This window comes from Thermobia domestica, chromosome 6, assembly GCF_964235325.1.
Source record: "Thermobia domestica chromosome 6, izTheDome1.hap1.1, whole genome shotgun sequence".
In the NCBI taxonomy this organism is placed as follows: domain Eukaryota; kingdom Metazoa; phylum Arthropoda; class Insecta; order Zygentoma; family Lepismatidae; genus Thermobia; species Thermobia domestica.
The window spans coordinates 308667844-308681115 of record NC_137459.1 but is presented as its reverse complement, the minus strand read 5'-3'; the positions used below and the strand labels follow the sequence as shown (position 1 = coordinate 308681115).

Here is a 13272-nt window from a genome sequence, read left to right as displayed (position 1 = left end):
GTGCAGAAGGAAGAAAATATAGATCCATGTAATGTTCACACTTTGCATTTCCTAATTTTAGTTTTTTTTTTCTAATAAATGAATTTCGCAAGGCGCCTGAACGCTGTGGGATTCTACCTAGGTATCATGTGCATAAGTACACCCGTATAAGATCAAATTCGTGTGAAATATCTTGTGCAAACTTTCATTGTGAGTTCGAACAGAAAAGAACCAAGTTTGATAAAGCTGGATAACGGCTAATGCAACATTTTATGTTCTTGTAACTAAATGATGTTGGCTTATTTTAAAATTGAGCATGATTTAGTAGTAAATTTATTTTGCATTATACAAATTTGTTAAATTACGTAATACCTGTGAAAACCTTGTTGACCAGGCCCGCAACCAGCCACTGAAGTTTGGGGGACATAAATATGCTAGGGGGGCAATCGTAACAATTCTAGGTCTCTGTATCAATATCATACGGATACATTGTGGTTTGAGGGGCTAAAAAAAATTAGGAAGGAACCAGGCCCCCTAACCCTCGCCGTAGTTGCGGGCCTGTTGACGACTATGTAAGTAGATTCCTCAATACTTTATTTCGCGAAATAAACATTACTTTATTTCGCAAAAAAAAAAAAAAAAAAAAAAAATCTTCACTACGTTATATAAAATTTGGATAACTGGACGGGTCAGTGTGCGAATTGAATATTTTTCCCAGGGCAGATGAATTTCACTTATATACGCACCCAGCCATCACACACGTAAGAGAGGGGAAAAGTTATCCCTGTCTGGGATGAAAATTTTCTCTTGCAGGGGGATAAAGATTTCTCAGAGGAGAAATCCCTGGCATCCCCTCGTGAATTAGCACACTAGGACGGGCCTCCCCCAAGTTATAAGGAAATCGACGCAAAAGGCTGTAAGATGACATTTTTCATGCCTTTTCTTTCCATATGACATATTTTCGACTCGAGACGACAGTGTAAGTCTCGATCAGGGACGGATCCAGGACAGATTCCTGAGGGATAGGCCAGCGGTGAGTTGTAACACTGCTACTTAGGGTTACTTTAGTGTTATTATGTACAGACTTGAACTTTTGCAGCACTGGTGCTTGTGCCATTGGGGGTGGCGAGCGACCCTTACATCAGGTTTCCCCCGACATTTTAAACTTCGTTACTCAGCTGAGTAGTGTTTTCTTGTTTTCTCAAAATCAGCTAAACGGAACGTTTTCCTTCTTTAAAAAGTAGTATTACTGTTTTATTACAAACAGTAATAGTTTTTAAAACTATATTGAGGAATAAGAGCTCAAGATTTAAAATTATCGCACTTTTCCGTACGGTAATCGGGTTTGGATGTACATCTGCGGACAGCCAAATTACTGTACAATTTCCATCTCTAAATCGAACAAAATCTGTTTTTAAATACTTTAGTATTTTATTTCGTAACAGAAGAAAAGACTTGATGGGTTGAAAATATATAAATATTGGGAACAGAAGGAAGAAGTTAAAGGGTTACTTACAAAAATAAAAATAACGTAAGTGTATTAGCGCGATATTGCGCTCATTGGTACGCGTTTTCGTGCACAGAGAAATAATAATAATAATAATAATAATAATAATAATAATAATAATAATAATAATAATAATAATAATAAAACGTATCAGATACTCCATAGAAACACATTATGTACCAAGCAATACAGAACAAGTAATCATTTCATTTCTTCGTTTTCTCTGCAGGTATTTATTAAATGTATTTAATTTACTGGTATTTCGTATTCTGAAAATGTACAAGAATGAAGATAAAACAAGAAATTCCCATTTATCACAAACTTTCAATACTATTTTTTCCTTTTTCTGAGACTTCAAGGGGTTCCGAATAATGATGAGAATCTTGAAAATATTTTCATTATTTCGGTCACTGGTTCTTAACAATGGCTTAACGCCCCCACAGGCGTTTTCCTTTCTAAACGAGGCTTGGAACAAAAAGGGGCGATTGGAGGGTGTTTGAGATTTCATGACATGTTATAGACTGTTTTCTTATTATTAGACGAAAACTATGACTTATTTTACCAATACACACAAACATACACGTATAAATATACAAAAGAATTGTGTATATATAAAACAATTATGTTCATTATTTGTCAACTGATTTGACTGTATTTAACACTTTTTCATTATTGAGATGGCAACATCGAATTAAACAACAAACATTTTCACACACGTTTTTGCGAGCGGAGGCAAGACCGACTGCGATGCTAACTCCATCTCTGGACGGAGAAATAAAACTCGTGAAAGTCCTTGACTGTTAATATAAATATTTAAAGAAGCTGTTTAGTCGAACGTTATGCTAGGCCAGCGGGTATAACCAAGAATCACAAGAGAACTTACTCAAATATTCGACCTGTGCGTTTTGGAATATGGCTGGGATTGGTTAGATATTTCCTAACTGTTAATGTGATGAAAGCTGAAGTTCAGAAATCCCTTTTGTGCTGTCTCCGAGACCGAACTCGATTGATGTATGGCTTCCTTCTCTTGACGTTGTAAATTTCCGTCCACCCTTACTACGTTTTCTTGGCAAGGGACTTCGTCCTATATTACTTGTTGTCAGCTTAGCCTGCCTCTCCGGAATTTAATGTGTCTAACTGTGGTCGCTGTTGTGAGGATGAACATTGCAGCAACTTTGCAGTGATTGTTTGTCTACCTGGTGGAGATAGCAGTGGAACGTATGCTTTGCTGTTAACCGAGGAGGGGGTGTGATCAATCCACGCCGAGGTTATGGCTGTACGCATGGTGAGATGTTGGAGGAGTCGTCAGGACCGGTCGCCACCCTGGAGTGCTGTTTCACAGTGTTTCCTCAGTGTCCCTATTCGTACAGTGAAACCACGGTCGGGTGAGCTTTGGTAACTGTCTACTAGGTAAATATGTCTATTTCTTTTATTCCGTCTTGTGAAGAAACTGGTATCATCCGGGAAGTTGCGGAAGAAATTGTCCACCGTTTATAGTTGTCCAAATTGTCTTAAATATAACGTCTAACGTCATATTAATGTCTTCGTGTGTTCATTATCTTACTACAGATTACTTATGAACAAACAATAATATACGTTTAATAATTCTCAGTTTTCTTGGTGTATACATATATATATATTATCTGAGTCAGTTTATAATGTCCATAATATTGTCCGAAATGAGTTTTGTCCGTAATATGTCCGAGTAAACGAGAGTGAGTCTCTATCCAGTAAGTTGAATCATACGCCAGCGGGATAGTCTGATATCAAAGCCGTTTCTCTCTTGCTCTGAATAAAAATCATCTCTTAGAGTTGTCTAGATGTATAATATATTACTCGCTGCCATCTAGCACATGTATGTTAGCAACAGGTATTCCGTATTGTCTATTCTCTCAGGTATTCTATTTGATAAATTAAGGATTGATTAGCGATGGCTAGTTTACGTCTGACTAGCAGCGGGTATTCCGTATTGTTCATCAATAACTATATACATAAGTATATCTATATAATTTACAATCTAAGCATTAAGTCGCCGCACCCCAAGTTTGCATTCTCGAGTTGTCCTGTTACATTTGATTGTGATGTTGCTCACTAGATCAGTGAGGCACGTTAAGACGGTGGGTGTACGATACCACTCGTACTTCAATGCGGGAGTGTCAGAAGTCGAGTCTAATTTCATTGGCTGGTTTTGTGTTCCCCATAATGTGCTACAGAGTTTAATGTTATTACCGCCGCTGCTAATAGTAAATGTCGAGGGAAATGCCCTCTTAGCAGTTGGATGCGGGTGAAGTGGAGAAGTTATGTACTAAAAGGGGGAAGGTTAATCGACGCAGCCGTAGGTCTCTCTCTCTGCAAGGAGATGGTTACGAGTGGTAATGTAATTGGTAAATTTCCTTTGGTGAAGTAGCCTACCAAGGACTTTGTGCTATTGTCTAGAAATGTAAACAACTCTCTTACTGTTAGTACAGTGTGGCTTAATTTATAGTGTTATTTACCTTTGAGTTGTGTTGGTGTAAAAAGGTTTGAGAAACTTAAACGGAATACAAAGATTTTTTTTTTTCCTGAATCTAGCTATCCACGATCATAAATGTCAATGAGAGTCTTTTGTTATACGTTTATTACAAGGAAAGTTAAATAAACAGAGATGCAAGATATATGGTGTTATCTTAAATGATTTTTTTTTTTTTCTTTTCCTCGTCTTTTCCTTAGCATTGACAACGCAAGTAGTGTACAAGAATCTGGAGTAAGTAGCGTTGTGTTTACTGGTCTATAAATTATAGTGTAAGAAGGAATAACGGCGACCCAATGTTTTTTTTTTTCTTTTCTTTTCCTTCGTTTCCTTAATGTCAGCTACGGATACAAATTCAAGGTAATATAAGACGCAAGGTAGCGCTTTTCAGGTTTGGTTCCCATAGTCAAAATTCTAATTATTGGAAAAGGTGACGCCGCGAATTTGGCTATCTAGCCATGGAATCGAACTAGCGTAACCAGCGCTTTTCACCTTTCCACGATTATTTTGAAAACATTAAATTAACTGAGTATCCTTTCATAGTGTGAAACTAAGACTGCCAACTATGCGAATTCAATACTCAAATTTCAAGCAGTGCATCTATAAGTATTGCAATAGGTAATAAGATGAAAGACAGAACCTGCTCCTCGGACGCTGAAACCATATCAAGAATCGATTACTCGCTAGTCCTTATTGTTTTTGTATTATTACGATAAAGGTTGAAAGAAAATCACTTATTTGAACCACTTCCAGTTTGAATAGAAGGCAAAAGGACGAGTAAGAATTTACTCTTGGGACGCTAGATCGATTGTTAAAAAAAAAACACTTCTCAATATCTCTTAAGTTTTTGCTCTCTAGATATCTTTATTGAAACCGGAAGTAGTAAATTTCGCTCTCTTTCGGTTTCAGTAGTGTATTGTGGGTTGTAATGATATGTTCTTCTGAGACCTCGAATCGATTGCAGAAAACTGTTCGTCGCTATTACTATTTTTGTACTGTAGCGATAAACGATGAAAACGGAAATGGTTAATTTGAACCATTTTCTCTTTGAAGAGAGGATTAACGGGGGAGAAGGAACCTATTTTGGGGACGCTGAAACGATTGCAAACAACCGCATTTTTATAGCATTTAGTTTTTACTCTATAGAAATCATTATTGAAACCGAAAGTAGTAGTAAATTTCAACCACTTCCGGCTTTTGCAGTGTTCTGGATGCTCATATGTTGTCTTGAGACGCTAAATAGTTTGCAAAGAATCGCTTCTCCCTATCTGTTACCTTTATCGTTCTAAGGCGATAAACGTTGAAACCGGAAATGACTAATTTGAAGTGCTTTGGGTTTGAATAGTGTGCTAATGGTGGAGACAGAACCTGTCTTTGGAATGCTGAATCAATTGCAAGAAACCGCATTTCGATATGTCTTACCATTTTTGCTCTGATATCTATCGATATCCGGACAAAGCCGTTCTGTAAGACTTCTGACACTTATGCATAGCATAGTTTGGAAGTCTAAAAAAGTAATGTAGCTATTCTGTGTTTTCTCGTAGTGTGATCTCGGTCTATCTATAAAATGGTTTAGAAATTAAGAAGGTAACAGCGTAGCAATTCAAACAATGAAGTCCTACACGTATTTTCATATCTTATGATATTGTGCGCTCTAATTATTAGAAAATCCAACGCTAAGGCTGTATAAAACGTGGACCTACAGCTGAAAACACGTTTCTAACCACATGTACGCTCGCTGGAAAAGAACTCTCCAGTCTCAGCACCAAAGGTGAATAAAGTAATCACATAGTCACGAGTACTCATTGTTCGAAGACAATAAATATAACATCCACATTTCATACTGTTTCTTTTCTCTATCCTCAAAACTATTCTATAATTCTACTAATTAAAAAAAAGAAAAACACAGTTTATGTTAATTATATGAATAGACTATTGAGGAGTCTGAATAGATAATTAATGTTGGAGTACATGAGCAAAACATACGAAAAATACGAAAAGAAATTAAATTTAAGACAAAAGAATGGGTAGCTGAAACGAAAGATAGTATCAACTATAAAATTTGAATTAGAAAATGTGAACTATGCGACTAGTTTTCAATACGTCGGTAGATTATTAGACAAGATATAAAATGCAAGCGAGAAAATAAAGCACGAAACCATTATTCAACATACGCATGGTGACTTATTCCATTACCAATTATTTCTTGTGTGTGTTACTCGAAATAATTATTTCAGTTTGAGAGCGGTTTTGAAAGTGTATATAGTTGTGTATTAAGAAAATGACTCTCCAAATGTTTCGTGTGAAGTACTGTCCATTTCCAAACATAAGGGCCTTATGTAACACCACTACCAGAAGAGCAACCCAACCCTGGTTAAGACGGCGGTTGGTGGATGTTGCCAGATGCCCGATGTCATCAGGTGGAAGAAGAAACAAAAAAGAAAATAGGAAGGAAAACAAATGAGAAATATATATATAATGTTATTACTTTTGGTGATAAAAGAAATCTGGAGAAAAGGGGACGTTTAGCAACTTCTTTTTTCATCTCTAATCGAGAGTGTTTCCTTATGTTTATGGTCTGTTGACAAGGGACACAGCCGTGTGGGTGTTCCGTCCAATTCCAACAATTAAGGTTATCTTGTTCTGAAACCATCTATACTGAATTGCACTGTTAAGAAACACAGGTATTACAGGAAGTTTTCACGAAGCATTCGAAATATTTCCATAAGGATGAGTGGAGAAAAGGAACAAAAAAAAAAAAAAAAAAAAAAAAAAAAAAAAAAAAAAAAAAGCAACGATGGAACCCATGCTCAAAAAAACAGAAAAGACCAAATTTGATAATTATTACATTTATTAGAGTATATTACTTTAGACCGCACATTATTGATCCAAGTCTAAGTTGTTCTGTATTTTCCACATTATTAACATTGATACAAACAGGTCGTGAAAATTCCAGAAGAATTAAAAATTATATAATACAACAAACTATCTTTCTACACAACAGAAAAGCAATATTCACATTCTGTTTAATTTCTTCTTTCCTACTTATTATCTGTGCCAACTATATATAATATTTTATTCTTACAAATGTCAAGTCACGACTTTATCTTAGATGAAGATCGTGTGTTGTATAATCAAAAGAAATACACTTATACAGGCTAGGGGAATGAATGAAGTTCAGGTGAACAATCCTTTAATTCTCATTTTCTCTTTTATTATATTCTTGCAAAAACCTGAGTAGGCACGGAACGACTTCGCTGACTGTAGAAATAAACGACTCGTAAGTGCAACAATAATTCTAAATTTAATCCATGAAAGGCCAATGTTGCGTAAACGCAACATTATTTTAAACATTTTTTTCAGACTCAAAAATAATGTTTCAATTAGTAATAAACCTTTTTAATATTTTGAAGCAAAGTTCAACAAGCGACAATTCTTTTGGTTTGCCAACAGTCATTTTTCTTTCTGTAGTATCAGTATTGCCGAAAATACGTGAATTTAATGATGTGAAAAAAACAGAACAATCCTCTTTAAATGTACAAAACATATTGAATATAATTCATTCTTATGCTCTTAATATACTACGTATAGAAATACTGTCTTCATACACTATACATCAGTGTTCTGTTTCAAATTTAATGTGTGATTACGTAACGTTGGCCTTTCCAATTTGACCTGACTTGATACTAGTTTGTGATTCACTAACAAGGAGAAGGCAGACTTTGGTAAGTGAACTTCGGGACCATTTTTTGCAAGGTGGTAGTGTACATTTAAAGAGTTAATATTACAAACTGGGGAAGCGCAATGGCCAAAAATAACGGAGAAAAACCGTTTTAAAGTTTCCTACTCGACGCATATATCGTACGATGCGCAAATTTATCAAGCGACGGCGTGGCAGAGTGTGTAGAATCTGATATTCAAGTACAAAGGGTTCCGGGTTCGATTCCCGTTCGAGTCAAACTTTTTTTCAACCAACAAGTAGCCAGTTGTAACTATAAATAAAATATTAATTCACCACATGTTTATAATGAATTAAAACAATAGAATTTTTCAATGTTCCATGTTAACTCGAACAAAATTTAATCTATTCCGTAAATATTATTGTTACCGCAGTCATTGTGTAAAAAATGCTCTTGATGTTTCGTGTCTACATCTATTGACAGTGTGCGAATTACAAGGGGAATGAGAGGAAAATATCCTTTGGTTATGGCAACATCCAGTATAAGCAAAGGGGATTTCCCCATCAACTCCTTTGTAATTCGCACACTGTCAACAGATGTAGACACGAAGCGTCAAGAACATTTATTACTCAACGACTGTCGTAACCATAATATAACTCGTGGTATCAGTATATTTACGGAATAAATTAAATTTTCTTGCTAGTTAACATGGAACATTGAAAGATTTTACAAGTGATTAGAAAATTCCTATTGTTTTATTCATTGCAAACATATGGTGAATTAATATTTTATTTATAGTTACAAATGGCTACTTTATTGGTTGAAGCAAAAAATAACAAAGTTTGACTCGAACGGAAATCGAACCAGGGACCTTTGAATATGAGTCGCAATTTTCCTCACTCTGCCACGCCGTCACTTGATAAATTTGCGCGTCGTACGATATATGTGGCGAGCAGAAAACTATTTGAAGACGGCTTTTCTCCGTTATTTGTGCCTATTGCGCTCTCCCAGTTTTTAATATTAACTCTTTAAATGTGCACTACCACCTCGCAAAAAAAAGGTCCCGAAGTTCACTTACCAAAGTCTGCCTTCTCCTTGTAAGTTCTCTGGATCCTTTAATTGCAGGTAATAATTTACTAAATCTTTTATATAGAAATATTTATCAGAAATACCCTGTATTAGAAGACTATGAAAAAGAAGGAAGAAATATTAAGTGAACGTCTAGTGATGATAAGCATGCCTGAATGTAAATACCTGCTTCAAGACGTATATTAATACTGTGAGGTGAACTATCTGGAATTTATAATGAAACAAATAAATTCAGAACAGAATTAGGTATACATTTTTATGGAGTAATATGCGAAAATAAATTTTCAATATCCCTCATGTATTGAAATTATTTTATATGTTGCCCATGACAAAATCCATTTTTTTTTAAATATAGAAATTAAAGTAAGATACGATATTTGAGAAAATAGTGCTACCCTGATTCGTTTTCCATAAATTTTGTGGCAATACACATACTAGAAAATTCGAGTACTTGCTAAAGAATTCAATTATGATGAAACAAAGAGTACATTAACAGAAATATACGGGACAATTCGCATTGAAAAAAATAGTTGGAAAGCAGAAATGTCAGGATATATTTAAAAACTGCAAGTGAATAATAAGATACTTATTATAAGGAATTAGTATAAAATGAGGAAGATTTGAGTCATGGAGTGCAGAGTCGTTTCGCACTTGGTGTCTTAGTTCAAGAGTATTCTAATTGCAGAATAGTTTTCAGTCTACTGATCAGAGAACATTATTTTTACTATCTCTTAATCCGAAAGTATTTTACAACAACTTTTTCGCCTCATGACTTATCAGTGCTAAGTGGAAAGAAGTATTTTACAATAGGTAGATTCCATTGTTGCCAGATCATGGATCTGAAGGACAATGTGAAGAGAGAAATTCGATTATTCAATTGCCCGCAGAGATTACATTTTTATTGTGAGGTGAAATGAAACTGTTATATGGGCAACAAATTTTGAAAATATTGACCCAATTATAACAGCAATCAGTCGAAAAGAAAGGAAAGTGTCACAATCCTGCAACCAAAAGTAGTACAAATTTATAATCGAAATATGAGAGGAGTCAATCTTCACGACCACGAACTACAGTCAGGCGATACGAGAGGAAAAAATGGTGGTGACCGTTATCAAAAGACTCTCTCGTTTCACACTCATTAGTTAAGCAGAAAATAATAGTAGTTTCTCGCAGTAGATACGACGTTTCGTCTTTGGAGTCAGCATTACCTCGAGAACATTATCAAGAGATGCTAAATTCAAGATTTTATTATTTGAATTTGTTAATTATATAGTAAGCAAACTTTTAAATGATTATCTAAAACGCAAATTGCCGTAGTTCGTCACTAATGTTCATTTTCGTTTCCTTTTTACCCTCTTTTTTTAAGTTTTAAGGTTGTACGGTTATGCACCGTGGCTCAGGGAGGTAATGGTTATGAGATGGATGATAATGGGGAAATGATGAAAGGAGGAGGAAACGGGAGAACCTCAGGAAAAACCACACACACGGTTTTTCTTACCACACAAAACTCAGTTGGCAGGAGCTAGGGCACTGTTCAATTGCACTACTTATTCTCAGATATCTTTGGATTGGCTAAAATAAACACCATGCAATAATAATATACTTACAGCAAAATTGCTTTGCAATTTATAAATAATTTCGTTGGCTTTAAGTAGTTCTAGAATAAGTGACTCGATCTCCTCAGTCTTTTCTGCCATCTTTTTTGACATTTCTCCTTCTAACCTTTCTGCCTCACACTATAAAAAGAAAAGAACACCTATGCATTACATGAATTTCATCTTTCTCAATACATGTACACACACACACACACACACACACACACACACATATTATATATATATATATATATATATATATATATATATATATATATAGTGAAACCTGTCTTTAGCGGAATCGAGCGACTTAATGGAGGTAGACGTTGCTTTTATTTTTATTTTTTTTTTATTTATTTATTTTTTTTTTTTAATACATGGAGTGTACGTCTGATGAGGATCTTGGCTAAAAGATCGAAACGTCACGTGTAAATGTGTTTTTATATTAAATAAGTGCAGTCTTGTTCAGCAGTGTGTTTATTTTTCTGATTTTATTCGCAAGAGGTATGACTATGATTGTTTGTCAATAATGGACCTACTGAGAAAATATTGTACGTACAACGTACGTACAATATGGGTCAGGTTTTAACTTGAATAAATAATAATAAAATCATATCTGTATCAGTTTACAAATACCACATATGATTGATGTAACAATCACGGAAGAGATCAGTCATTTCCAAATGGCTTGGAAGTACATTAATCATAGATTTGCGCCATGTGCCGTTTGAAAGCAGGCAGCTTATGTATAGTATTTTTCAACCAGTGACAAAGGAGATTTATTGCAAAGGGAAAAAATAGTAAAAGAAAATACAAAGATAAACAAGAAAGAGAATATATACACATAAACGACCTCTCACGCGCACTTGAGAGCTTAGATGCCCACCAATCTTTGTAAATAAATATTGTAAATACAATTGACTTTTGAATTCAGACAGAATGGTGATAGTCCGGGGGAGAAGCTGATAAACCATGATTTTTTAAATATATATATAAGGTTTTTCAGCTGATCCTATATGATTTTGGGATTTATGACAGATAAGCTGACGTCCATTTTTTAATTTATGTACAAAATGATACTCATGCGCAAACCAAACTATAATAAAATATAGTTTATTTATATCGTTATGTGCACTCATGTCCAAAATGATTGTCGCATATCTATAACTGTCTTCTTGTAAGAATATAATTTAATAATGATTTTCCAGGGTACATCTAATACTGATACTATGTGCATAATCGGGAAATGTATATTTGTAGTAAATTTCATAGGAAAAAAGAATTATAAATACGAAAATTAGAATGAGTAAAACAAAATGTGCTAAACGGACAAGAAGGTTTTATTTTCGTTTTATTCTTCTTATTTACTGCTCTTTTGACATGAAATTTTCCACATACATGTCTTTGTCGATTATACACCTACTAACATTGTAAGAAATACAGGGCGAATACGTTATCAAATTATATTCCTACAACAACATATTTATAGACATGCGACAATAATTTTGGACATGAGTGTACATAGAGAAGCAATTTCTTTACTTGCAAACATTAGTATATAGTGTTGATTCTTTTTCAAACATGAGAACCTAAGAATACACAACAACCAGAAAAAAAAATCTTTATAGGTTTTCCTTCAAATATTATACTTCAAAATTACTGCCTACCTGAAATTGAACTCTAACATTTAAAAACTCATCTTAAAAGTAATTTGTAGACTTGCAATACTTAAAGGAGATTCAAGTAAAGTTCTTTAGCAAAATAGACTGAAAAGCTAGAAACGACGATCCTCCAAGATCTGCTTTCATTGTAACGGAACATTCATCCCATTTTCAGGATTACCAAACATAAATTTAACGTAATATTAAATTTTTCAGAGTATATGTAAAATTCCCTGACATTTCCACAAATTTACAAATTGCATTACTTTTCCAGACAAGTGATGATCTGGTGTAATTTGGGATACGTAAGTCATTAACCCTATCTTCATCAACGGCACCTTAACTGTAGAGAAAAATTTCGAAATGCTGGAGGAACCTGCTGTCCCTTTAGTTGTGAACAAGAATAGTGCGTTTTTCGTTTTTCAACAAAACGGAACTCCGACTCCAACCCTACTACGGAGGCTACGTACGCCAGTGATGGAATATGTAGTTCCAGAATTACTGGATGGTTCAGCTTTTGTACAAATTCATGAGATACGTTTCATGAATGCTATACACTTCAACTAATAGGACCTACATAAAAAAAAGGTTGTCTATATTGATGTGCATAAAACACGTTCAAACATATGTGAAATGTATTTTTTTGGTATGTCGCGTTATTAGAATAGATTGTTTCATTCGGATATGTGGTAGAATGACTCCTGATGTTATTGATATAACAAAACAATTTACAATATAGCAGTAATCATGTCACCATTAGCAGTAATCAATAAATGCTGTTCGATACTGTTTTTGACTGACTGAGTTTAACGTCCCGTTCAGAAGCGAGGCTATATGAGACGTGGACCTACTGATTAACGTGGAATCCGAACCACATGAGCTCCGCCGGGAATCGAACCCGGGTCTCCCACGCCAAAGGCGTGTACGCTAACCGCTTAGCCACGAAGGAGCTCCCGATACTGTTTTTGTTTATACATATCGGTACATAGGTAGTAAAAATAAAAAAAATAAAAACAATGTAATTGATACCATATGTACACTCATGTCCAAAATTATTGTCGCATGTCTATATATATATTGTTCTAGGAATATAACTCGATGACGAATTCGCCTGGTATTTCTTATAATGTTAGTATATGTGTAATCAGCAAAGACATATATGTGGAAAATTTCATTTCAAAAGAGCAGTAAATAGGAACAATAAAACGAAAATAAAACTTTCTTGTCCATTTAGCATCATTTTGTTTTACTC

The 13272-nt window shown here is 34.7% G+C and overlaps 1 protein-coding gene across 1 annotated transcript in view; it reads right to left on the bottom strand.

The window, feature by feature from the left end:
• Positions 1–13272, bottom strand: part of LOC145688547 (uncharacterized) — a 265066-nt gene that overhangs the window by 9887 nt on the left and 241907 nt on the right. The window contains exon 8 of the mRNA XM_081762940.1: positions 10372–10500. Within this exon, the coding sequence (XP_081619066.1) occupies positions 10372–10500 (129 nt within the window). The remainder of the gene's footprint in view (positions 1–10371; positions 10501–13272) is intronic.